Raw genomic sequence first — 24,492 nt, forward strand, 5'->3', positions numbered from 1 at the left:
TAGGTTTGGGACAGCTAGTTTTATGGGGTTTTTATGTGTGTGTGTTCATTGTATGTAATTTGTCTGATGGTTTATTTGGGTTTTTGAGTTTTTCTTCTTATTCGGTACCCTGCAGTGGTTGTCTTCAACAGACAGCTCAGAGAAACTCATGAGAATTTACTTACCTCTGAAAGTCAAAGAAATGTATAATTAATTAAATCTGTTATTTTTTCCTGCTGTGTTCTCACCACTTTGCAGTTTTGCTTTCTTACTTTTTTGAAATATCTTTGGCTTTTCTTGAAACCAGAGCACTTTCTAATACTAGGAATCTTTCTAATTTTAAAAATATATTTCCTTTTATGTATTCTGTGGTTGTTCCTCTCTTTGTTTCTTTACCATCTTTTCCAACCACAGTAGGTGCTGCTTGCCTTTTCTGTTCTTTTTCGCCTTTACATACAAAGTGCTGAATTTTTGTGGAGGTAACTTTTAAGTCCAGTTATTTCCAAACTACCAAAGGGATGATGTGGATCTACCCCTTTGGTTCTGCAAAATGAGGGGGAGGTGAAATTATTCTTTGGTATTGATACTACATTAATCTCAGTTTGTAAGATTTGATATATTTGAAACATAAGAGTCAAGAGGAAAGGAGCTGGGACCTCTTTTTTTGTACTCTTCCTCACCACTTTCTGAATGTGGATGACTTGAAATATAACCAGGGTTGTCTAAGGAGCTTTGAAGGTGACAGAGATGCTCAACGTTGTCATCTGATTTTGAATCCCTGCCTTGGCAGTGAATAACTTTGATGCAGATTACTTTCACGTGCCGGAAAATTGGAATACATATATTATGAACAGTAACTCACTGCAGCCTTTGTAATATAATGGATTATCCTCTGTTACTTCTGATGGGTGTCTAATTTTTAAATTAACACAGTAACTTTTCTTAATTTTTATTCTGAAGTGGGTATAGTAAAGCTGAGGTGCAGTGCTACGCATGATTTTTTTTTTGGAGTACTTTCAAAGCAGTGAGCTTACTCCAGTTACAAACAGTCTCTGAGGGTCTGTAAACAGCCAAATACCATCCTCCAGCTTGTGTCAGAGGTGACCTCGGTGCCAAGGAGAGGGCAGGGAGCCCATGGTGGGTCTTAGGTACTTGAAGGGCTGCAAAGCAAATCAGCAGCAGTGGGATGGTGTCAGCAGAGAAAATCACCTTTTGGCTTCCATTCTTCAATGGGAAGGCTGTTGCTCAGCAATAAACTGAGGATAAACATCAAGACTTTTATCCTTTGGTGTCTGGTTGGTGTTACATGGCTGTGCATGTGAATTTGTATCTTCCTTTGTAAAGAACTGATGTGTTATTAAACATAAGGATATGTTTATCTGGCTTAAAGCTATAAATCTATCTGAACGTTACTAAGTGTCATGGTTTAAAAATGAAATTTTTGTATTAGGGCATAGATCCTAGATTAGCAAAATCTTTCAGAATGGAGCGAAAATAAAGCATTTTAAGTAACTTAAATCTTACAATGTTTGCTAGCTGGTAACTAGCATGGTCTATTTTAGATACTAAAATTTCTTAACATATAATGGAGGCGGAGGTTGGGATGTATTTTTATGATTTTTATACCCAAATATAAAACTTCTCAATTCTTGTAGCTTCTACCAAAGCACTTCCCACCCCCATCCCCCTTCCCCCAGTCTGAATTGAATCTATCACTTTCTGCTTTGCCCGGAGCACTAAAAGTACAAAATTAAATTAATTTGAGCTTTTCCATGGTTTTGGTTTTTTTCGTTAATTCCCTGTAAGACTGCAAGAAAGCTGACATAGGAGAGTGACCTACTTTGTTTAGTATTCCTACTTTAGTATTACTTCTTCCCCTCTCCTCTTCCTAGCCCTTCTGGCTATCCTCACTGCTCAAGGCAATCACTGCAGCTCCTAAAATCAGTGGTTTCCATGGGCTAGCATCACAGTGCTTGGGCAGGATTTAATGTTGCAGCCTAAACCTGGGGGTATCCTGAGATGTCCCTGCACCAGGCTGGTGTGGCACTGGCATGGATGGCTATGGGAGTATCTGGGGCTGTGTCTTGGACTGGTGCTTAGTTGTCCAGCTGCTGCTCTGTGGCTGCCCTGAAAACGCAAGGCAGGGAATGCCCAAACCCAAGTTTTTAGTTTCAGCCAAAAGTCTTTTTTTCATTTTCTGTTTGTTTGGGGGTTTATTGCTTTGTTGGTCATTTGGATTTTTTCCTTAAAAAAAAAAAAAAAAAAAAGAAAATAAGTTCAAATCTGACACAAACCAAGTTTCTACTTCCCTGTATGTGTTCTCTTCCAGTATGTGCATCCGACCTCCAGGGAGGTTTTGGCTCCAGGCAAAGATGAATTATAATGTTGCGAAAGCACTGCTGTGGTGTTTTTAACATGCAAACTTGACTGAATTGATTGTAGTTGCATGACTTCCTTTGGAAACCAATAACGTTAGTTGCATATGGTAAAACTTGTGCAGAGATTAAATCTGAGAACTGCGTGCGATTGCTCAAACTGTCTGATCCTGAGAGCTGCCTGGGGGTGGGCTGTTCCCTCCTTTTTTAGGTACTTGGGAATTGCTGTACCCCTACAGTAAGCTTTCCTCTTTGCTGGCATCAGCTACCTGCTGAGTGATCAATACCTATTACTTGATAAAAATGTGAGGGTTTGGTTTTGCTTATTTTCTGGTGTAGAAACACATGAGAAAATAAGAAAGCAACACCCTGATATTACAGGGGAGAGGATGCTGCTGCCGGTGCCGTGTCTCTTGCTGTGGAAGCTGATAGTGCCCCTAGGTGAGCCAGGGATGAGAAAAAGTAGGGTTCTTGTGGCAAAGTGCCCTGCAATGGTTTTTTGGGGGGAGATTAAATTCTGCTGGTGAATCATGGAGTGGCAATGTATCAGAGGAGACCCTCTCTGTGATCTCTTTCTGGGGTACTTAGCTTGAAATTCAGACACTCGATTTACAGAATTGTTGAACACTTGTAACTGTAATGTGAAATACAGTTCACGTGGAAAAATCAAGTTCAGGCATCTCAGATTTGGTTCCTTAGAATCTGCTTTCTTGACCGTAATATTTCTGTGCATTGTCTGCAGGCCAGTTTCAGAAGGAACTACTTGGTCTGGTTTATGTACTGCAGAACCTCGCATTTTGCCTGGCTGTTCTTTCTCTGTAGAAAGAGGATGCTGTGTGAGCAACACACACAAAATATAAAGGCTGCAGTTGTCATAAAACTTCCGAAAACTTACCGTAAAGCTTTTTTAGGAAAAAATAAAGGTAAAATGATGTCCCACCCAGGCTGGTAGACCTTGGCAAACAGTTTATCATCTAGCCGGTAACAAAGGTAGAAATGGAAGCTGGTAAATTAGTTCATAGCATGTTGTTATACCTGATGCACTAGAGTGTGACATGTTCACTGGTGGTGGCATCAGTCTTTCTTCCTCTTCAGATTTATGCAATGCCATTCTGTATATCAAGTACAGATTCAGTATTGAAAATAAAAGGAATGGGTTAGACATGGCTTTAAGTAAATCAGTTATGGCCTTGGATACGCTATGCTAGCTACAACATGAACGTGTGCGAGTGCAATGCAAGCTGCTCCTGTAACAAATCTGTTAAGCTTTTTGTATGATTGCACTTCATGTACTCCGTGTTCCTTTAAAACTAGTGTATTTTACAAAGAAATAAAAGCTGGAGATTGGTGGGAGGGAGGAACTGTAAAATCCACTTATCCATCAGCTCTGCTTCTGCTGGGCGATGTAATGTCTGCCATCTCATACATGTGCCTAAAGGTGATTCATACACCTACCTTTCTGCTGAGGGTTAAGTCACAGGAAAAAAGAGGAACATCAGATGATCTGTCTGTCAACTTTGTATTTATTGAAAACGTCATTAACAAGCAAGTTCTTGGGGATCATCAAGGGATTCATTTTTATGTTTGGGTTTTTTAACAGGTTAAACCTTGCCCCCTGAAAGACTGCACATATGGTTTACCTGAGACTGGACCAGAACTACTGAATTCGGCTCACTGAAGATGCTGCTGCTGTGGAAACAGTTGTTCCTGGTATCATTTGTTGGATGTCTTGGAGGTAACAATGTATAATAATCTCTAACTTCAGTTTAGAGCCATGCATATGTCCTCCACATGAAAAGGACATGGAACTGTTGGAAAAAGCCAGAGGAGGGCCACGAGGATGATCAGGGGACTGGAGCACCTCCCATCTGAAGATAGGCTGAGAAAGTTTGGGCTGGTCACCCTGGAGAAGAGAAGGCTGTGTGGAGACCTCATAGCAGCCTTCAAGTATCTGAAGGGGGCCTATAGGGATGCTGGGGAGGTACTCTTCATTAGGGACTGTAGTGACAGGACAAGGGGCAGTGGGTTCAAACTTAAACAGGGGAAGTTTAGATTGGATATAAGGAGGAAGTTCTTTCCTGTAACGGTGGTGAGGCACTGGAATGGGTTGCCCAAGGAAGCTGTGAATGCTCCATCTCTGGTGGTGTTCAAGGCCAGGTTGGACAGAGCCTTGGGTGGCATGGTTTAGTGTGAGGTGTCCCTGCCCGTGGCAGGGGGGTTGGAACTAGACGATCTTAAGGTCCTTTCCAACCCTAACTATTCTATGATTCTGTAAGTCTCCAGATTCCAGATTTGAGCTGCTCTTGAGGAATAAAATCGTGGAGGCTTTGAAATGCAAATGTTACATAGAGTTTAGAAACCAAGTGTGCAATAGATATCTTACTACAAAATGTTAACATTGAATGAATTAACAGTTTTTTTCCAAAGTAACTACGTAGGGATATGCTTTCAAAGCAAGTGAAAGATATTTGAATACATTAAGTATGTTATTTATAATGCATGCATTGTAGGTATGCTGATTTAATAGCTGTGATAAGTCGCTAGAACTTGGAAGGATTGCTGCAGCTTTTGTCAAAACTTTGTTTACTTAAAAATGGGTTTATTCGCAAGGAGGAGCACTGTGTCATCGCTGCACCATTTCAGCAGTTCAAAGGTTTGCTTGTTCTACTATGCAGGCAATTCTGTGTTTGGAACTTGCGCTGCTTTTCAGGTCTTCCCTTTCCTGATGCATTAGCTCTTCTGAGTAATTCTCTTTACCTTATTGAGGTCAATGCTTAAAGCAGCAGCAGAAGCCCCTTGCTTTCCTTGGTGATCCCTTCGTTCAGCATGTGTTCTCTTTTGAGCATCCCTAGTAATGCCGAAGTGTGTGTGAGGGGGAAGGGAGAGGCCCCTGTTCTGCTCTCGAAGGCTGGCTCTGTTATTCAGTACGCATTGGCATTACCAGGGTTTCAAAGAGCACGTATAACTGGTAGTGCCCAAATTACCTACATGCATCTCCTCAGAAGGTCCAGCACTACTTTGGGAAAGAGGGTAGTACATGTGCATGTACTTAAATTGAAACATGTAAATCAAATGGTTTGTAGCTTGAGTCTGTTGTGAATAGATGCATTTTCCTTGCAACAACTCTTAACGCAGGGATGGATAGAGAGATGCTGGCCTGTGGATAGAGATGGATAGAGAGATGGTTGGCCTGTGAAGTCACCTGGCTGCGATTACTGCTACTGCAGCCTATGCTGTGCCAGCCTCTTCTTTCCCTTCCTCCTGTAACCAGTGCTTGTGTTCTGGCTGCCCTCAGGAGGATTGAATTCCTGCATGACATGCTCAGAAACACAGTTCTGACTGATATGTGGGTTTAGCTTTATATGAAGATTCAGAAGGCCAGGATTTGCTTTTGCCTTAGTAAAAAACTTTGAGGAAAGGGTAGTCACATCGTTAAACCAATCTGTAAAGCGAAAGGCACTAAAATTGTCTCTGTTTCTATAGAAAAAGAAAATCCTGAGAGACTCAAAAATATAAATTATTTTTCCTGCAGGACTACTTTATAGATTGCTCTCTGAAAGATGTCTTGGCCATTTGTGGTACCAAAACAATCATACAGACTTGCACAGAATTATTGGTTGAAATAGAAGGGCTTAGCTTTTCTCTCCTTTAAACTGCTGGGAGAAAAGCTGCCTTTTTAGTACTACTTCTGCATAGATCCTGCCTTGCTGCAGGGTCCATGCTTTGCCTGTGTCAGTCTGGCCCATCCTGCTGCTGTGGCAAAAGCCACGCAGTAAGTTGTTACTTCCTTTGAGCCTGCAAAAATTCCAAAACGGCAAGGGAGAATGTGACAGGGAGCTGTTTCCCTATGGGAGGATGAAAGGTAGTGTTATATTGCACTTCTCGATCCCACTTGTACTTCCAGCTCTTATCTTGTAGCAGCAAATGTGTGTAGAAGCAAACGTCCCAGTCAGGGCTCTGCCTCTCTTTTGGGCTGTATCTGGAAATACTTGAAGCTGAAAATGTGGTTTTAGTCTTCAGATGAAGTCTTGGAGGAAATAAGTCCAGTCTCTGTAAAGTCTACCACTATAGCTCTGTTACTGGTGAGTTACTTACAAGGCCAGTTAGCCATTCCACGTCTGAATTGGCAAAATTCAACATTATAAATGTCAGCAAAATGATTTGTTATTGCAGAATGTATGTATGTGCTTCTGAGTCCCTCGTGTAACTGGATTTCTGCTGACTGTTCAGTAGAGCTGTCATTCAAAGGAGATACATTATTTTTAATTTAAATCTAGACTAAGCCAAACTTTTTTCAAGTGCTTATTTGATGTAATGAAGGATACTGTAGGGAAAAAGAACCAACAGGTAAGACTGAAACATTAAAAATCATTAGCTACCTAAAGCTTTTCCTCAGAGTGTAGCCTTGCTGGTGTTGATCTGCTGGGTATGGTTTTTGTTATATTTTAGTTAAGTATTGCAATATAAATTATGAATAATTTTCATGTGATATTGGTAATGGGCATTATGCATGTTATTTGTAGTAGAGTGAATGATTTCCGTATGTTTTGTGGTTATGTTAGTGTCAGATGAGTATTGATGCTAAAAAAAGGCTCAGTTTTTAATTGGTTAAAAATTTCTTTTAAGTTTTTTGGTTAGTAAAAGGAAAGGAAGATAAGGACTAACAATTTTATCTTGCTGAAGCTTTTAGTGACATTCATACAATTTAATAGTTATTATCCTTTGAATTTTAGAATACGTCTGAGATACAGGTAGTATGAGAAGGAAGGCTGAAAGGCCCAATATTCCATTCGTAGATAACGTACAGTAAGATGTTCTTTTGAAAAACATCACTTTACTGAGGTTGTATCTTTTTAAATTGCAAAGCATGCAAATCTTCTGGCTTGATGTGTTGAATTTCAATATGCTTCTTTTCAAAATGGAATAGAATTCTTTGGGATTTACATGAGACTTACATCCAGACCCAGCAGGGGAGGCTAACTTTAAAGCACAGGGTCCTCCTCGTCCCCCAGGCACTGCTGATCTGTTATGAGGAGTAATATGGAGAAGTCTGTAAACATCAGTGTTTGGAGAGTTGTAAACAAATATTTGGAGTGTGAGCTGCAACATGTGCAGAACCACCCTCAAAGCTTTGCTCAGATTGCTCGGGCCATAGTTTGTGTGGAGAAGTACATAACCTCCTCCTACAAGGATGAAAGATTTTCACCCATCTCTTGAAGGGGTTTTTTTATCCTTTAATCTCTTAGATTTTTATGTCATCTCGGTTCTTTTGGGTCAGATTTAAAAGCAACTTAGATGAAAGCAAGTTTTGTTTTTGCTGCCTATGAAGAAGGGAGCTCTTAAGGATCTGGGATGAACAGGAAGACTTCTTATGTTCAGATGTATTAAACCAAGTGTACCAAATGATTTCCTGAAAAAAAAGTCTAGTCATAAGCAAGTGGTTCTCTGCAAATTCCTGGCAGTGTTTAAGGTCAGGTTGGACGGAATCTTGGGTGACATGGTTTAGTGTGTGGTGTCCCTGCCCGTGGCGCAGGGGTTGGAACTAGGTGACCTTAAGGTCCTTTCCAGCCCTAACTATTCTATGATTTTATGAAATGTAACTGTACAAAGAGACATGGAATGAAACGGATGATGTTAACTGCAAATTCAGCAATTGGCATCTCTCAAAGTAGCGAAGTCAGCTGCCTTAGTCAAGGTTTACCTCGACTACCGTAGTGTTTGCTAATACAGAAATGTTTGCTGATTAGCTCATTATTAGTAGAACACTTAATTTCCAATGACCCCTTCAGTAACAAGGAAGATGTTGCTGATATGTTGAAGTGCAAATGCATCTTTCAATGTTCATCCTGCTAGCTCTTTCTTTGCACCTATTTCACGTCATCTTCCTTCAGGTGGGTACTTCCTAAATGTCAGTTTAGTAACTATGGGGAGTTAGACTGGAGGACCACCAAGAAGTCAAGGAAGTTATTTTTCGCATTGCCAAAAGCCAGATGGCTTGAGCAGAGCAGGGCTGCTTGGAAGCCTTGAGTGCCCATAATTGATATATATCCCTGACTTAATATTGTTATATTGACTTCACTGAGAATGCTGCTTGGAGTTACAGTCAGTACTTGCAGAGACAAGAGTTTGAGCCAGGTGTAATTTGCTGAACAGCCTGAACTGAGCATTTCCAGCTGTCTAACACATCTCACTTGAAGCTCCATGGAAGCTCTCAATCCTGACATACAGATCTTCTGCTATTTGGAGACTGGGCAGGTAGTTAATGCTAATACTACCTGTTTGTTTCAATTGCTTGAATATTATTAGTGGACCTTTGAAACAGTATGCTTTAAAATTCACTTGGGAATGTGGTAGTTGAATTTATTTCAAGACATTTTAGTAAAAGCACATTGTAAATATAAAAGGGGTTAAAGAGTTTTGAGCATTTTCTTATCATTAAGATAGATCAGCAGGTATTATGGCACTCTCTATAGAAAACAATTTGTCTTATACTCTGCTTATAAGGAAAAAGTTCTTTTCAAGACCTGTCTGAAGTTCAGTGTTATGAAATAATGTCATAGCTACAGAAATGGAGATGCTGCTGATCTTGGCTTATAAACCTTGACATTCTCCGTCCTTGCAGATAATATATTTCAAACTAGTTCCCTTATTGCAGTAGCCTATATTGAATTGTTTTCTGTTTATCTAATGTGCATCTTCATAGCTCATCAAAGTTGGGATGTGAGAATACCTAATGGAAAAAAAAAAAAGGCCCTTGGGTTTTTGTTTATTGATGTATGCTTAGATCTGTATTACTAATGATCCTGCAGTCTTTTTGTCCATTTACCTTGGGGAGCAAAAAGGTGATTACTTAGCATTAAATATATATGTATGTATGGAGTTTCAAAATGTCTACCTTGTTAGGAAAGGAATTTCAAAACACATACTTCAGTAATACTGTGTTTAAATTACTCTGTTGAACAACTTCAAAGGTAGAAATGAATAAAACATGCAGAACACTACGAACAGTTGAAGTGCAAAACTAAGCCATGATCTTTGGTGAAGTCATGAATTGATTCTGGGTGTGGTACTTCTGGTGCTTGTACGGACTTTCATCCCTCCCGACCTGATTTCATTTACTCTTTTGGTGAACTGGGTAGCATTGCCTGCATTTCCAGAATGCAGGAGGATAAGTGTACTGCAGACTGGGATGTGCTGCTGTTGCAGAGACTGGTGAATACGGTGAGCATTGAAGATAATTACAGTAAATGCCTATCGCATAAGTGTGTCAACTGCTTCTCTGCAGTCTGCACAACAGCTGGCTTTTCTTATCACTCTTGCTAATTTTGGCTTAATTTTTTCTGCTACGGCTTATTGCACTGCTCAGCTTGAGGGAAGCGGGAAGCTCCATGGGGAGTGCTGCCTCCAGAAGCCCGGGATGGCAGGAGGGCTCTGCATTTGCTCACCCAGCCTTTCACAGCAGCACCTCATGCCTGCACTAGTTTCTTCTGCTTTCTCCTAATTTTGCCATTTTCAGCTGGTTTATATTGCTAAAACTGACTATTCTTGTTCTCCCTGGAAAGGTATCTTTTTTAAGTTTCTCCCGAGAATTAAGAGGAAAAACAACTTTTGAAGGATGTTAGAAGGGAAAGAGAGCTGTGAATAAAGAGAAAGTTCAAAGAAATGAAACAAGGAGAACTATGTGTGCAAATGCATGAAAATTTTGCTATCCAGGAGATGAAAGGGCACATCTCAGGCAGTGTGACCAGGGTGAGATCTGTAGAATCCCTTTTGACTTTTCCTATGGTAAACTTCTAACTTGTTGCTACCACAAGCACTGTGTCCTAACTCTGTCTTGACTGTGCTTTTATCCAAACAGAACAAAAAACCCCAAACAAACAAACTTCTTCCCCCAGCCATTACAAGCCTTGGCAAAACAAAAGCCCTCAAACAAAATGAGAGAAATGTGCCCAAAAATCCACCATGTAAAAGACTATTGTAGCATACAGAAAGTATTTTGGACATTGAAGCCCAGTTCCTATTCTGGCCCTTTACTCCAACATTCGCCAACAGGGAGGTTTTCCTTCTAATTCCTTATTTAATAGTCTATTTGAGTTTCAAACTAGACTTAATGTAAATTCAGGTGTTTTCACTGTTTTCATTTTCATTTTTTCTTCTGTTGGTTTTCTCTGCCTAATACAGACACAGCTCTGTTAAACCCTCAGGCTCAGCAATCTCATGTTTCAGATCCACAGCTCTTCTTAGTATTAAATTTAGGAGACTTATGAAATGGGAAAGCCTTAATTCTTACTCTTTATTTTCCAAAGAGAATGAAAAGAAACCTTCCATGTTTTTACTGATATATTGTTGCTATTAAATCATGCCATTAGGTATCCTTTTCAGAGGAAAAGCTTGGCTTTCCACACCTGGAATACCCTTTTATAAAGTGGTGGGTGATTTGCTTGAACACATGCAAAAGGTTTTGGTCAGGTTAGTGTTTTGACCCTGCTTCTTCTGTCCTGTATTGATTTGGAGAGTAAAAAGGGAGTCCTACAGAAAAACAGTGTGATATGGGTCCTCTTTTCTGTGCTACCTTGCATTTATGTGTGCTGTCTGTTTAAGAGAGTCTTCCACCTGATACACATGAATGCATCTGTTACCTTCCTCTTGGTATGCGCTCACATAGTGAGATGCTGTTTCCTAGTGGCTAAGCATCTTTTGAAGGTACAAGAGTGCATTTTATTTATTTATTTATTTATTTATGGCTTTATTATTTCTTAAAACCAAGGGGTGTACTGAATATCAACATTTTGTTGATTTAATGTAGATAAGGAAATAACTCCTGCATTTCTGGCGAATTCTTGTATTGAAAATAATCCCATGTAGGAGTCATATTTGCAGTCATAAACGTAATTCCTAGTGTAGGCTTGTTGGACGTTGGCAGAATGTCAACGTCTTCCCTTGTGCAAAACAGATATAGGTCTTAGAAACTTGCAGTAATTTTGATTTAGTTTTTGGTGAGGAGTTTCTGTATGGGTGAGATCCCATTTGTAGGAAAAATAAATAGCTATCATCACTTACCACTATGACACTGCTCTTGTTAAAATTCTGTTTTCATTACGAGTTACAGCATTCAGACAGAGCTAGTCTGTATCTTAATGCATAATGATTTTGCATATTAATAGTAATATGCTTTTTGTACTTACAGATGCATAGTCATAATGTTAAAATGCATCTGTGCCAATAGTGACTGTCAGAATTGTTTAGCTTGAATTGCTTGTATATTGCTGACAAGATTCATTACACTGAGAAAATTCTGTTTGCTTATTGAATTAGTTACAAAATGAGGAACTGACCCTAGAGTTCTGGTTTTCTATAAGTTGTTTAACATCATGGGTGCTTCATACAGACCTGGTAACAAAATTGCTGCTGTAAATCTGAAAAGGCATCCATTGTAGCTAACCCTTTGTACCTAAACCCAGCATTCGTTGATTCTATACTGTCAAGCCTAACTACTCCTCTATTATGGTGAAGAAAAGATATAGCAAAAAGCCTGGTATGTAGGCTTTGGGAGGCAAGAAGTTTGCCCTGCTGCAGGCATCTTTGCCTGTAAACTGACGAATGGTGGTAGCTTACTGGAGAGACTCAGTTCTACCTTTTGTTATGAACCAGTGTAAATCTTTCCTCTGCCTTTCTGCAGCTTGTGTAGTAGTTGTAGTTCCTACCACTTGTTTAGTAGTCTTGTACATTGTGTGTGTGCCTTAGCATTGCAAGCTTTCTGTTTTCAGCCTACCAATGGAGCATATTTGTTTTGAGAAAGGCTTTTTCTTTGTTTGGTTGTTGGTTTTCTTTTGGGGGGGGGGGGCTTGTTTTCATTCCTTGTCAGTATGGCAGTAAGGTGAGTAGTGGAGAATGATGCTAATCTGTCCACTTGAAATTAAGTGAGGGAATAAATGTGTCTTCTTCATAGGATCATAAAATGGGTTGGGATGGGGGGACATTAAAGCTCATCTTTTTCCAACCCTCCCTGCCACAGGCAGAGACACCTTCCACCAGACCACCTGTGGTCATGATCTGAAGGTTTTTTTGTTGTTAGCTATACATAAACTCAGCACAGTCCAAGTCAGTGAAAATGGTGTCATTGATGTAATGGACTCTTTCCAAGTTTGGTGGATTTACAGGAGTCTGTATTTTTATGGTGGGTATGCTCCCATCAGTAAAAATATTTAATTCTGTAAGTGTGGAACTTGCTGTGATATTAAAACTCTTTTAGAAGACACCTTAGGTACCTCTGAAGAGTCTCCTCAGTTTCTCCTTTGTCTTCCAAACGGAAGAAAACCTTCTCTTGAAAAGCAGCTACTTCTTGCTGCAGATACTGTTTAACCTTAAGCTGAATCCTCACCTCCAGACAACTAATGCTTCATTGCTACAGACAAATGCTGTCTTTATCTTCATTAATTAAACTTAATGGAAATTTTATGACATTTGAATGGAGACATTTGGGATAGTGACAGTTCTGATTTTTATGTAAATCACAGAGAATAAATTTTGAAGTGCTTTGTCTTGCAATAAAATTTTGTTACTGCAAATATTACTAAGCATGAAGGCTGTACATCTGTACTTCTACAGTGCTTCTGCCTAGTGCAGTTTAAAGGGCAATACGATATAGCAAGTAATTCCAATATATTTCTTGGAAAAGCTTATAGAGCTTGGTTGCACTGAATAGTAACCCCTACCAGAATACTTACATCTATACCCTAAATGTATATTAAATAACACTGGTGATAATTCCAGTGCCTTAGGAATTATATTTGCTGAATATCTTGTTGGATTATTGCCTGGTATTTAGTGTATGGCTACTTACTTGTAAGGCTTCAGTTTACTGTTCCAGAGGCCTTAGCAATGTAGCATACCACATGTGGTGAAGGTAGGACAGGAGCTTCTTTACAGATGCTGTTTGGGTTAGCATGGTCCAACACTGGCAACTCTTGAGCTTCAGAACAAGTGAGGTCTTGGAAGTTGTTGCTGGCTTCCCCCCAAACTGCCTGTCTTGTGCTGGTTTGTGTAATGAAATGAAGATGGAGCTTTCACATGTTACCTGAGTAGGCATCCTATTGCTTCTTCTACCTTTTGATGACAAACTAGACAGAAGTATCCCAGGCTTCCTTATCTGCCATCTTAATTGATTAAACGAATAATTTGGCAGATGTTCAGGAAAACAACAGAACTGAGAATAAACAGTGTATTTTAAAAAGCCTTCCAGAAGAAACTGGACTGATTTTGTTGTTCTTAATGATAATGTTCAAAACGAATGCTTTAGATTTTTATTTTTTTTGGTAATTTTAAATGAGCAGCTGGTAGTCTCTTGGACAAAAGCTTTATTTTTGCCATAATTAACCTTTGAGTTTCTTGTCCAATAACAAATGGAATAATATTAGCCTTTAACATTTCTAGTACAGAGTGTACATATCAGTGATGAGATTTCAGGGACTAGAACACAATTTTCACACTGGGTTTTCAGTAAAAAAACACAAGGTTGTAAAGCAAAACCTGAAGCTCAACCATGTTAGTATACACATTCAAAAAGCTAAGCAAATAAAAGCTCATTTATATTCTTGTCTGATTAGCACAATCAGAACTATTGATGCTAAAATGAGCCAAATTTCCATAACTATAAACAGAATATTAAAATATAGCTGTCTAATGTAGCATGATTTATATTTTTTTTTTTATGTTGTGAATGGAAAAAAAAATAGTTACGACTTTCTTGTTGACTTTTTAGGAGTCTTAAAGTCAAAAGCATTTCATGTCTTTTGGCTGGAAAGTAAATCCTTTTCTAGATAAGTGCTGCTGGCTCTCTTGGAAGAGAAGATGACATAGAGGTAAATGCGTTTGTGCTTGACTACCCTTTCCTTTTTTATAGTCGAGGGTCAGGCGTTTAGGAACTGAGAAGCCTGTGGAGGAACATTTGAACATAGAAACCACTTTATTTGAACCAGCCACTACAAGCATTTGTAGTGTTCTAATCCAGCTGAGGGGAAGAGAAAGTGTTAGTGAAGTAGGGGAGGTGTGGGGTAACTTTATGCATGATACATGAAGTAAGGAACTCACTATACTGAAGCCTACTAGATATTACCCTGTGGTGTAAAATGTGAAACCTGGAACAGCTTCATGCACCGGGTGTGGGTTTTAAGGAGATCTGGGTGCCAATAGTAATGGCTGTGACCTTGTGCCGGGTAGCTTGTTTCCATTCAGATTCAGGAATAAGCATATTGCCACTTAACAAGTTTTTGTGGAGTCACAAGGGTCTATGTGAAGAGTCACAAAACTGAGACTTACTGTGGTGGCCTAAATATGCATCAAGGTTTGCTCCTGTCTCTAAAGTGACATTTTGTTAAGAGGTACGAAGTGCGAAGAATCGGTGGATCAACATCACTTTTGTTTAGGAGAGGCAGTGGGCTATGTCAGGAGCTTATTTTAGGAAAGCAGAGCACTTTATGACTCCTGTGCCACTCCTCCGCCATTATAGACTGGAGAGGCTTGAAATGCCTCCTTGTCCCCAGCGCACTGTGAATCTTGCCTTACACATAGGGCACTTTGTAAAATAATACTGCATCTTGGGGTGCTCTGCAGCAAGTGGCAAAGGACTGCAAAGAAATTGTGGTGTCAATTTGCCTTTGGTGGTGATTGTGCAAAGAGAACTTCATGATGTTTTAAACATGAATTAAAAGCATCATTATTTGCATAGTCCAGGGTAATTAGTGTATATTTTATCCTGGTTCCTTACACGACTATTTATAACTCTGAAAGCTGTATAGAAAATCCCCAAGGAGTTCAATGTTAGGTACAGGTAAGGATTCTCCCATATTTCAGAGGTGGCAGACAAAGATGTTGCTATTGGTAAACAACTGAATGGAAAAATTTATTATATTGAAGATAACAGGCAAATTATTACACTATCAGCCTTAGTACCAAACATAGGATTTGATTCACAGTGATGGGAATATACCCCAACATAAATCTCGCAGTGGCATCTGAAATCTGCCCCTTGATCATTTTTAGGAGACCTTCACGTAGCTTGGAAGAGCTGAAGTGCAACTGAGTTTGAGGTCCCTTCCAACCCTTGGGATTCTGTGAAAACTGATCTTTTAAAGCTCTGCTGTATGAGACATTTTTTTAGCTAGTTCATTGGAGATTATTTCCTGGTCTTTATGTTGCCAGAGATCATCCATCGGTAGAGACTTTATAAATTGGGTCTTTGAAGTTTTCATCACATTTCTAAGTTTCACTGTGTAGGGAGATCATATGTTATTTAATGAGTCAAGGCAGCTATGGGGATGTGCAATGGAAGGAAATACATTTTCCCTACGCTTTTCAAAATGCCAAGAAACATCCTGTATCAACAGCTTAAAAATGAGACAAATTCATTTCTTCCTGCAATGTTCTGTGCTAGCTGGGAAGTGAATCCAGCAACCTCTGATAAGAGACGGTGGGTTTTGAGATAAACTACTGACATAAATGGTGCCTTGATTTTTTTTTGGGGGGGGAGGGGGATGCGGGCGAATGTGACAGCTCTTTATGCCCTCAGAATTTATAAGAATTGCCTCTGATTACGGCTGTGGGGGCGAATATCTGAATTTACTTACTAGCCCGTATAAAATTTCAGACCATACACTAAAAGGAAATTACATGGCTTAAATCTATTTTTAATGTATATTTTATATATAAAATCAAAAGATTAATCCCAAATTCTGGATCTACATCCATAGCGTTGATGCGGGGTGGGCATATTTCAGCTTTTTAAAGTTTGAGTGGGTGCCAGTAGTGGACAACATCCTGGAAACTAGTACTTCTGATTTGTAAAGTTTCTTGAGTCTTAACTGATTTATGGTATTCTGTAAATTAGTATGTGAGGAGAAAATGAAATTACATAAAAGCAAAGAGTAAATGAGGGAGAACAACCTGATGTTTCATAACCTCACCGTTTGGCTTGAAGGTTTCAGTTCCATTAGAGTTCGCTCCAGGTCTCATCCTTTTATGTTGGATTAAGTAACAGTTTTTGTCTTATTCCCATAGCAACCTTATCTCTCTCTCTCTCTTTATTTTTTTATTTCATTTTTTCATTTTTGATGTAAATCTGCTTGTCTCTTACTATCTTTCAAAGCTTGTGCATGAATAGCTTGTGAAGGAGGGGAGTGTGTGGTGAGGAGGGAGCAGAGACTTTCTGGCACAGGAAATAAGGGAAAGAATATTTTGGAGAGAGAGAGGTCTCTCTACACAAATCTTTTTAACTTGGAGATTTTTATTACATCATTTTTCATTGTAGTTTTTCATGAAGACTGAAACCTAACTCAGTTTTAGTAGGTTGTCTGGGCAAAATTCTGTCAGGAAGTCAAAGGCCAATCTACAAGCCCAGCCAAAAATACAGATTTAATGACCTGCAGCTTTATGGCTTCTGTAACAAAAGAAAACTGCCACTTTCAGTGATGAAAAGTCTTAACATGCTGTGATTTTGCTCTTCATGTAACATAGAAGACATTTGGGTGCAAGCAGAGGTGGGTGTTGTGTTGATCCCAGCTTTGTGCCCAGCCCTTCTGCCTATTGGTCCATAACTGGCAGTCCAAAGCTTCATAGCTGGGAATATATGGCCTGGGACAGGTCTTTGAATCCTCCTTATCACACCAGGTGAGAGTGTAAAACCAGCGTGTACAAAAGTGTTCACATCCTCTGTTAGCTGCATCCACTTGCCATTGTAAGGCAGTGAGGTTGAAAAAAAGCAGCTTTTGCTTCATCTATGTACATCTCTTTCTCATATTACATATTTCACTTGATTGGACTCGCTTAATGTAAGCGTCTGAACTGAAGTGCAATAGAAGATAGTTATGTAAATTGATCTGAATCAAAATGTCGTCTTCTATAACTGTAATGGAAATACTTTTAACTCTGCTACCTCAGTTCTAGCAGTGACAGCTTACTGTGAACCAGAGGTGCAGCCCAGTTGCATCAGCATTAGTGAGGACACAAAGAAAGAAGGGTCTTCTGGAGCTCCAGTTTTGCATGCAGCTTGATATTTGCCTGATTTTGCTTGTCCATCACCTTTTATTGATTACTGCCAGAGTCCTGCTGAGAGCCGCTTTGCTACCAAACTTCCTGTATGCATTCAAAACTGCCAGTGGGTGGGGAATGGGCTGTTTATTACTCCATTCATGTTTCATCCTTGTAATCCATCTTGTTCATTTCTCTAAAAGTATCTACATTTTGGCAATAATTATTTGTGACTTAATAATTCTGCTAACTTAGATTTTCTTCAGAGAGATACTTTTAAAACCTAAAAGCTTTTTTTCAGTCACGCAGTATACATAAAGATTAAACCAGTATGGTCCATTCTGGTTTTAGATATTTAGACTTTATGCCTGAATTCTGAAATCTTTTTAATGGGAGCCTTTTGAAGTGCTTAGAATTTCTATAAGTAACTAATAATTTTGGCATTTCTTGCATGCCCCCATGCCCAGTAAAGTTCTAAACAAAAATGCTTTTCTTTTAATTCAGGCCTTATTTTATTTGTCATAATTGGCCTAATGGGGTCTTATTAGCCCATTTAGCATTCTACAGGTAATGCTAAGATAATGCTTAAACACATGTATATTACCTTAACACTCCATTGAGGGCCTGATCTGAAGCCCATTGCCACTGATAGGAATGTTCGGTAGGAATTTGATGCTTTGATCTTTCAGCTGTAGCTTTGCAACTTAGAAAATCCGACATAAACATTTCAGTTAACATAAACACATCTGTGTTATCTGCATCATACTTTACTTTTCATGGTTAAAACTATTGGATTGGGGCCTCCTCAAACTGGATAAATATTTAAAATGGTAATTCTGAATGTATATTATAGCAACAAGGTCTGATATAGAAAGAATAGTGTTGATAAAAGATGTGTAACAGGCGCAGTTGTCTTGTGATGTAATGAATAATATTAACACTCGATGAATATGTAAATATATAGCAAACTTTGAGTGTAAGTAATCTATGGCTGCAATACAATAAATGTCAGACTTAGGAGGGATTGAGAATAGCTATTTAAATGTCTTTACTGTGTATCTTATTACTTTAAATATACTCTTTCAGGGCTCCAGTTTGCTCCCAGCTGCCTACCTTGCTCCTGATGTTTACTGTTGAAATAACTACTTGTTAAGCAAAGCAGGTATCTTAATACCAAAGCAATGGAACTAGCAGAACTCCTATTAGACTGCATTGCTTCTGTCTTTATCTTTGTATTGATAATATATTTATGTAATTGCTCTAGTAGAACGTGGTAGCAAGCGGTGACAGAGAGCACAGGCTGTGAATTGTGAGGAGTCTCATTTAATAACCAGGGAAATTCTTGTTGCTTGCAAGAAGAGGTGCAGTACCTGTTCTTTATTTTCCTGTTATTACCTCTCAGCCCTGTGCAGTGAGAGATCTTCTGTCTTATTTCTTTTTTTAATGAAACTGTATTTTTTCAGCCCATGGCTGCTTATTAAATTGTAGTTCATGATACACTTTTGAGGTTTACATCACCCTATGTGGAGCAACTTGGCTTAGGCTGGAGATCAATCTGCACAGGGCATCTGTCACGTAATGATTCTGCTTAGTTACCAACAACACAATTTGGGGTCCCACTGTGTTTTGGGGGTTTTCTCCTTATGTACGTGCGTCAATACTTGTTCTTACAAATGGCATAGCAGAACAGGTGTTTCTGGGTGGTTGTTTTCCTCCACTCCTGCAGTTTCTGTTGTTGTGTGGTCTGATGCTGAGTGTATTAATCTGTGCAGTTGCTTGCTCAGGTGTAATTCCTTGTTCAGCCACGTTTACTCATCCATTGAAGGATGTGCACATTGGTACATCATGGCATATTAAAGGTTTACTGCCGCCTGCCACAGCTGTCATCATTTTGACCCTTCAGTAAACTAACAGTCTTCTACATAATTTTGCTTTCATTCAAGTGTAATGCCATTACTGTGGAGGCAGACAGAAAGCAATTCTCTAAAGAACTTGTCCCATTCCCTCCTCTTCCAAGGAGGTTAATGTGCTCAAATGATCCCTACATTTTCTTTTTTTCACTCTCGTGCTGCAAGAAGAGTGAAGGATAGTCTGTGCTCGCTTTAGGGGGATGGAGTAAACTAAAAGGTTGCACTCAACAGTTAAGTAGAAGCCCTCTTTACCACTTGAATTTCAAATGGTTTCATTTGTTTGTTTCTTTTTCCCTCCCCCCATTTGTTTTCCACTTTTATTTTTGTAGCTTTTTACTAAAAGGTTATGCAAATTTCTGTCTAATACCACTTACCATGGAAATAAGCGAGTGAAAATCTCTTTACTGAAAACCAGCTAAACCACTTTTAAATATTAATGGTGTATGAGAATAACTGAAGACTTACTTCAGTATAATCAGTGTTTTGTTCATAAACATTTGTCATTTACAGGTGGTACCTTTTCAAAAAGCAAACACATATCCTCTCAGCTTTATATTAATGTTTGCATTATATTAGCACTTTGCAGGCAGTGTGGGTTTCCTTGTGATCTTGCAGAGCTGATAGAAAGAGCTTGTAGATGATGGGCTGTCTAGGGACATCTATTCAAAGCCTGGCATGTCAGGCAGCAGCTGTCATGTCAGTGAGTGCAGTTTCTCTTTATGAACTTATGGTCGTAACGTCAAATGATTTGTATTTTCCTCATGCTTTTATATTGATTGCTTCTTCTGTATGTACTGCTATTTTACCCAGTAATGAAGTTAAACAATCAAATGGGTCGGTGATTTTTATTGGGTTTCTTGGTTTAGAGACTGGATCTACACTGTCACAGCTTCTCATCAGCTCTCCGAACTCTGGTTTGTGATTTGCTAGTAGGCTTCTTCACTGCTCCCCCAAGTACCAAAGAGGTATGATGCTTTTAATTATTAATGATTTGATACTAGCTGCTGTGTTTTGCATTTCCTTATCAATTGCTCACGCTCCTTTAAGTGCAGCTATTTTTGAACCTCCGATTTCTTTCTAGTTTTATTTCCTATTGCTTTCAGAAGAATTTTTTTTAACATTCAGTTTTTTTGGTTAGCAGAATCTAGCAATTTTCTCCTTAGGATTTCATAACTTCAGCTCTTAATAATATATGCTATGCTCTTATTTACCCTTTCTATATAACTGTTTTTCACTTCCATTTAAAAGTAACTGTAGCTTCTGTTTAAGCCATTGCTGCCTTATCCATTTTGTACTTTCTCTTAGCTTTTCCGATTGAATTACTATCTAGTTTCTTTTAAAACCCTGTTTGCCTGATAATAAATCCTCTTTTACTGAAAAAATTGTCTAGAGATTCCAATTTTGAGCTTTATGTCTAAACTGGGACCTAAACATACTTCCAGACTCCAATATTTACTGACTATGGCAAGGGTAAAATCGATTTCTCTCATCCCAGTGTCTGTGAGAAGATGATGTTGGTCTAGGAGGCTGGAAAAAGGCTTCTATGCATCCCAACTGTTTTCAGCTGAAAGCCAGACACTTAGCCATACTGTGGTACGTGTCTGCTACACACCCTGAATTGCATTGATTTGTCACTATACAAGGTGTCCAAGTGATCGTTAGAGTGAGTTCCTACCAAAAATCATTGCTTTATGTAATGAATTTAATTTATTCCCAGTCAGGCTTGCAAGGGTCTCCAGTTCTACCTTCAGACAACACAGTATCAGAAACAGTTCATTCTGAGCAAGATCGAATGTGATTTTATCATACACTCACCCTCTGCTTAATCGCATAACAATTGTTTTCTTTGCTTTTATAAACCAAAGCATGGGATTATTTATCTGCATGGGAATTATACTGCATTGGGTTGATTGGTTTGTTTGCTTGCTGCCTTTTTTTTTCCTTTAATGAGTGTCTCTATTATATCTGGGTCGAAACAATGATTAATATTGGAAGAGAGGTTTTGTACCTGGCATATGTACTGAAAAGGCCATTCTGATTTTACAGAGGATATGAGGGGCCAAAGTAAATGTGTGACAGAGCCAATGAAATTTTGTCTTAATTGCAGACTTTGTAGTTCAGGTTAGTCTGAAGGTTGTGTTTGTGTAGCTGGGTAAGAGTGGTTCTTCACTAGGATAGAAGGTAGTGCTTACAGTACTTCAGGTTTGAGCAAATAAGCTATGCTATAGGTATTCATGTCTTGGTGAGGTGAAAGATCAGAAAAAACTATTGGACTGTTTTGACCTCCTGCATATTGCGGTACAGTTTTACTCCATAACCCTTGTATGAAGACCTTATCCAGTATGCACTAACTTACAGCTTCTTTTGAATTGTCTGGATTTTTAATGCTAACTTATCTGGCTCCAGCCTTTGGGTTTGTCTTACTTAAGAAATGATACCAAGAGAAACTCCTATGAATATGCAGTAGGTAGGTGAAGAGGCAGCGTGCTGCTGGTGGCCTCTGCAAAGCCAGCACTGGCATGCAGGTCTTGGTGGTGTTTACTCCTCCAGGGTGCCTTCACTTTAAATGATTTCTTTTATTGACTGCTGCGAGTCTGTTGATGGGAAGGTACAAGTGTAAGCAGGTTGCTTACAGTGAAGTCATATTTCAGCATCTGTAAGTAGGGATGCTGCAGTGAGTCTTGCTGTGCGTGTTGGAGCAACTGCTAGTTGCAGCTGCTCACTGTTCCTTTAAACATCCTACCAGGAGCACATAGCCAGTCCTTAGAAAGAGCTGCCATGCACTCTGCCTGCTGTAGCTTGCCATACGTGCAGAATAGTTTGACACCTTCCGCTGAATATCCAGACTTGAAAACTAATTAAATATACTCAGAAGCTCTTGAGGAAAGGGGAGGTTTCCAGATAAGAAACTGTCTGCTCTAATAGCAGGAAACTCTAGTACAAATCATCAACCCCCTGTTCTGAGCAGCTCCAAGATGAGACCAGATGGCCTTTAGGCTATTTTGGTTGAATGGACTTTTAGTATTTGCTATTTAAGAAACACATTCATCAGATTCAGCTTCCTGAAGCTTCCCAGCTTCACTGCAGCATCTTTTTCCCTCCATACCTTATATACAGGTAAGAAAATCCCTTTATAGATCTTCCTCTCCATTTGAAGTCTTATCATGGGGTTATGTCCAAACTCTGGATTGCTCCCCTTCCAACAAGTTGTTGCTATTTCTCTGTAACATTCACCTAATGGAATCTGGCATTGCTGCTGAGATCGGAAGGTCTGTCTTGTGTTCAGATACCCAGCAGCAAAACCTATGAAATCCATCTGGATGAGAAGTAAAAGGAGTAGATAGAAGAGTTTAGTTGATTGTAATTAATATCATGATCACAAATGAGGGATGGGTGGAGTGAGCTTTACAAGACTGGGCATAAAAGGATTTTAAGAAAGATTGAGGAATGTGCTGAGCCTAAGTTTTGGTAGGAGTTGAGGAGACTGGAACTGGTGGGGAGCAGGGATTGAAGGGAAGCTATTGGGGAGAGGATGGAGGTGTTGTGGTTCCTATGTGTTTCTGCCATTCCTCACATCTCAAGTGAAAGCATTCCAGACCCTGTGAGAAACCATGGCATTAGGACTGGAGCTCCCTGGACCAGGTGGATTTAGGGTTCTGGGGGGCTGCTTCATGGAGACCTATGTTGAAACATTCTTGGTGGCTGCAGCATGTCCCCAGCCAAGAGGGACCAACCCATGTTCCCATCTTAGCCATCAGCACTGAAATCTTACCGCTTGGGGGTATTTGGATAGGGGTTTTTTGGTTGATATTTATGAGCTGAGGCAACCTTAATTCTGGCATTTTCTAGTGGTAAATAATTGAGTTTGCAACCTCGCTATGTTCTTTTAACTTTATTAGGGACTATAGAGCAATATGTTTGCACAAGACAACCGAATTAGATTATGCAGTGGTTTTTGGCTTTTCATTAAGTTTTTTAAAAGCTTGTGTTTGTGCATGAAGTGGAGATATGGCTTCACTGAAAACTTAGTCATTTGGCTTTCATCTTCAGCATTCAAGAAATTATTCTGCCTCTTGGACTGGACAGTGTTCTGTCTCCTGAAGGGAATTTTATCTTTCATTTTTGCATTTTTATGTGAACCTGGCAAATTTTTATTGTTTTAAATATCTCTGCTGTCAGCATCACAATGGTGTGGGGTTTGTTTAATTTTTTCCTGCCTTATCTGCAGCAGAAAATACCAGTTTTGCTGCTCAGCTGTAAATGACATTGTGGTAAGAAATGCATTTCACTGCATCCCTGTCCCCTGGAGTCTGTAAGGAAAGCAACTTCAGACCATCTGCTTTAGCCACTTCTGGCTACTGTAAAGGAAATGAACAGAATATATTCTGGTTTGCTTTGATGTGCTCCTGAACATCCATTAAGCTACAACTTTAGTGCGGCTGTACGGTGCCTGGATAAGAAATAGATCATTTTTCTTATCTATCCTGTCCTCCTGAGCCTGTTAATGTAGTCTAATCCTAGCTAGTAACCCAAGAGATTTATAGTCATAAATGTTTGCAGCAATTTTCCAGGATCTGTTTTATGCTGTGGCAATGTCTTTGTTACATACTACTGCAGTTGTAGTGGAGCACTCAAGGAAGAGTGTATTATATCCCTGTGCAGAAATATTAGATTTGAACATCACAGAAGCAATTAATGTCAGTATTATGTGCTCTATTCAGGATACTAAGGCTAAATTATTTTATTTGTCAAATGTGAAAATTCACTTACCTCTTTTGTAAAATTGTGATGCGAACAGTTAATACAGTAAAATAACTGTTCTTCCTGTATGTGAACCAGGCAGATGTGCTCCCATGAAAATGTATTACTTTTACTTCTGCCTCTGCATTGTTCATCTACCAGGAACTTGGATAATAAAGTTAAAAGTTTTAATTTGCTCAGAGTTCCTTTGTAAATATCATTCTTGATACAGTATTAATTTCTGTCCTTGCGCTCTATCCTCTCCATGGCTTACTTCAAGGAGGTTATTGAAATCACCTATGCAGATCTAGTTGTCTTCTCTAAGATCCCTTGTATTTGTTTTATTAAACTAAAGGGGTGTGATGTACCTGAGAAACCCCCCAGATTTTAGTGTGAGAAACAATATACTGGACAACTATTAACATAAACCCAGATCTTTGGTGTTAGCTTTTCAGGAATTCCAA

General features: G+C 39.2%; 1 protein-coding gene across 1 annotated transcript in view; it reads left to right on the forward strand.

Annotated features, from left to right (window-relative positions):
• The window catches only part of LOC133270502 (contactin-3-like), a 101,264-nt gene that overhangs the window by 21,476 nt on the left and 55,296 nt on the right, over positions 1 to 24,492 (forward strand). The window contains exon 2 of the mRNA XM_061455715.1: positions 3,955 to 4,089. Coding sequence (XP_061311699.1) covers positions 4,035 to 4,089 — 55 coding nt within the window. The 5' untranslated portion in view covers positions 3,955 to 4,034. The remainder of the gene's footprint in view (positions 1 to 3,954; positions 4,090 to 24,492) is intronic.

This window comes from Pezoporus flaviventris, unplaced genomic scaffold, assembly GCF_033815535.1.
Source record: "Pezoporus flaviventris isolate CSIRO_AGI_PZ_B2104156 unplaced genomic scaffold, CSIRO_AGI_Pfla_v1 ptg000021l, whole genome shotgun sequence".
NCBI classification, from domain to species: Eukaryota; Metazoa; Chordata; class Aves; order Psittaciformes; family Psittacidae; genus Pezoporus; species Pezoporus flaviventris.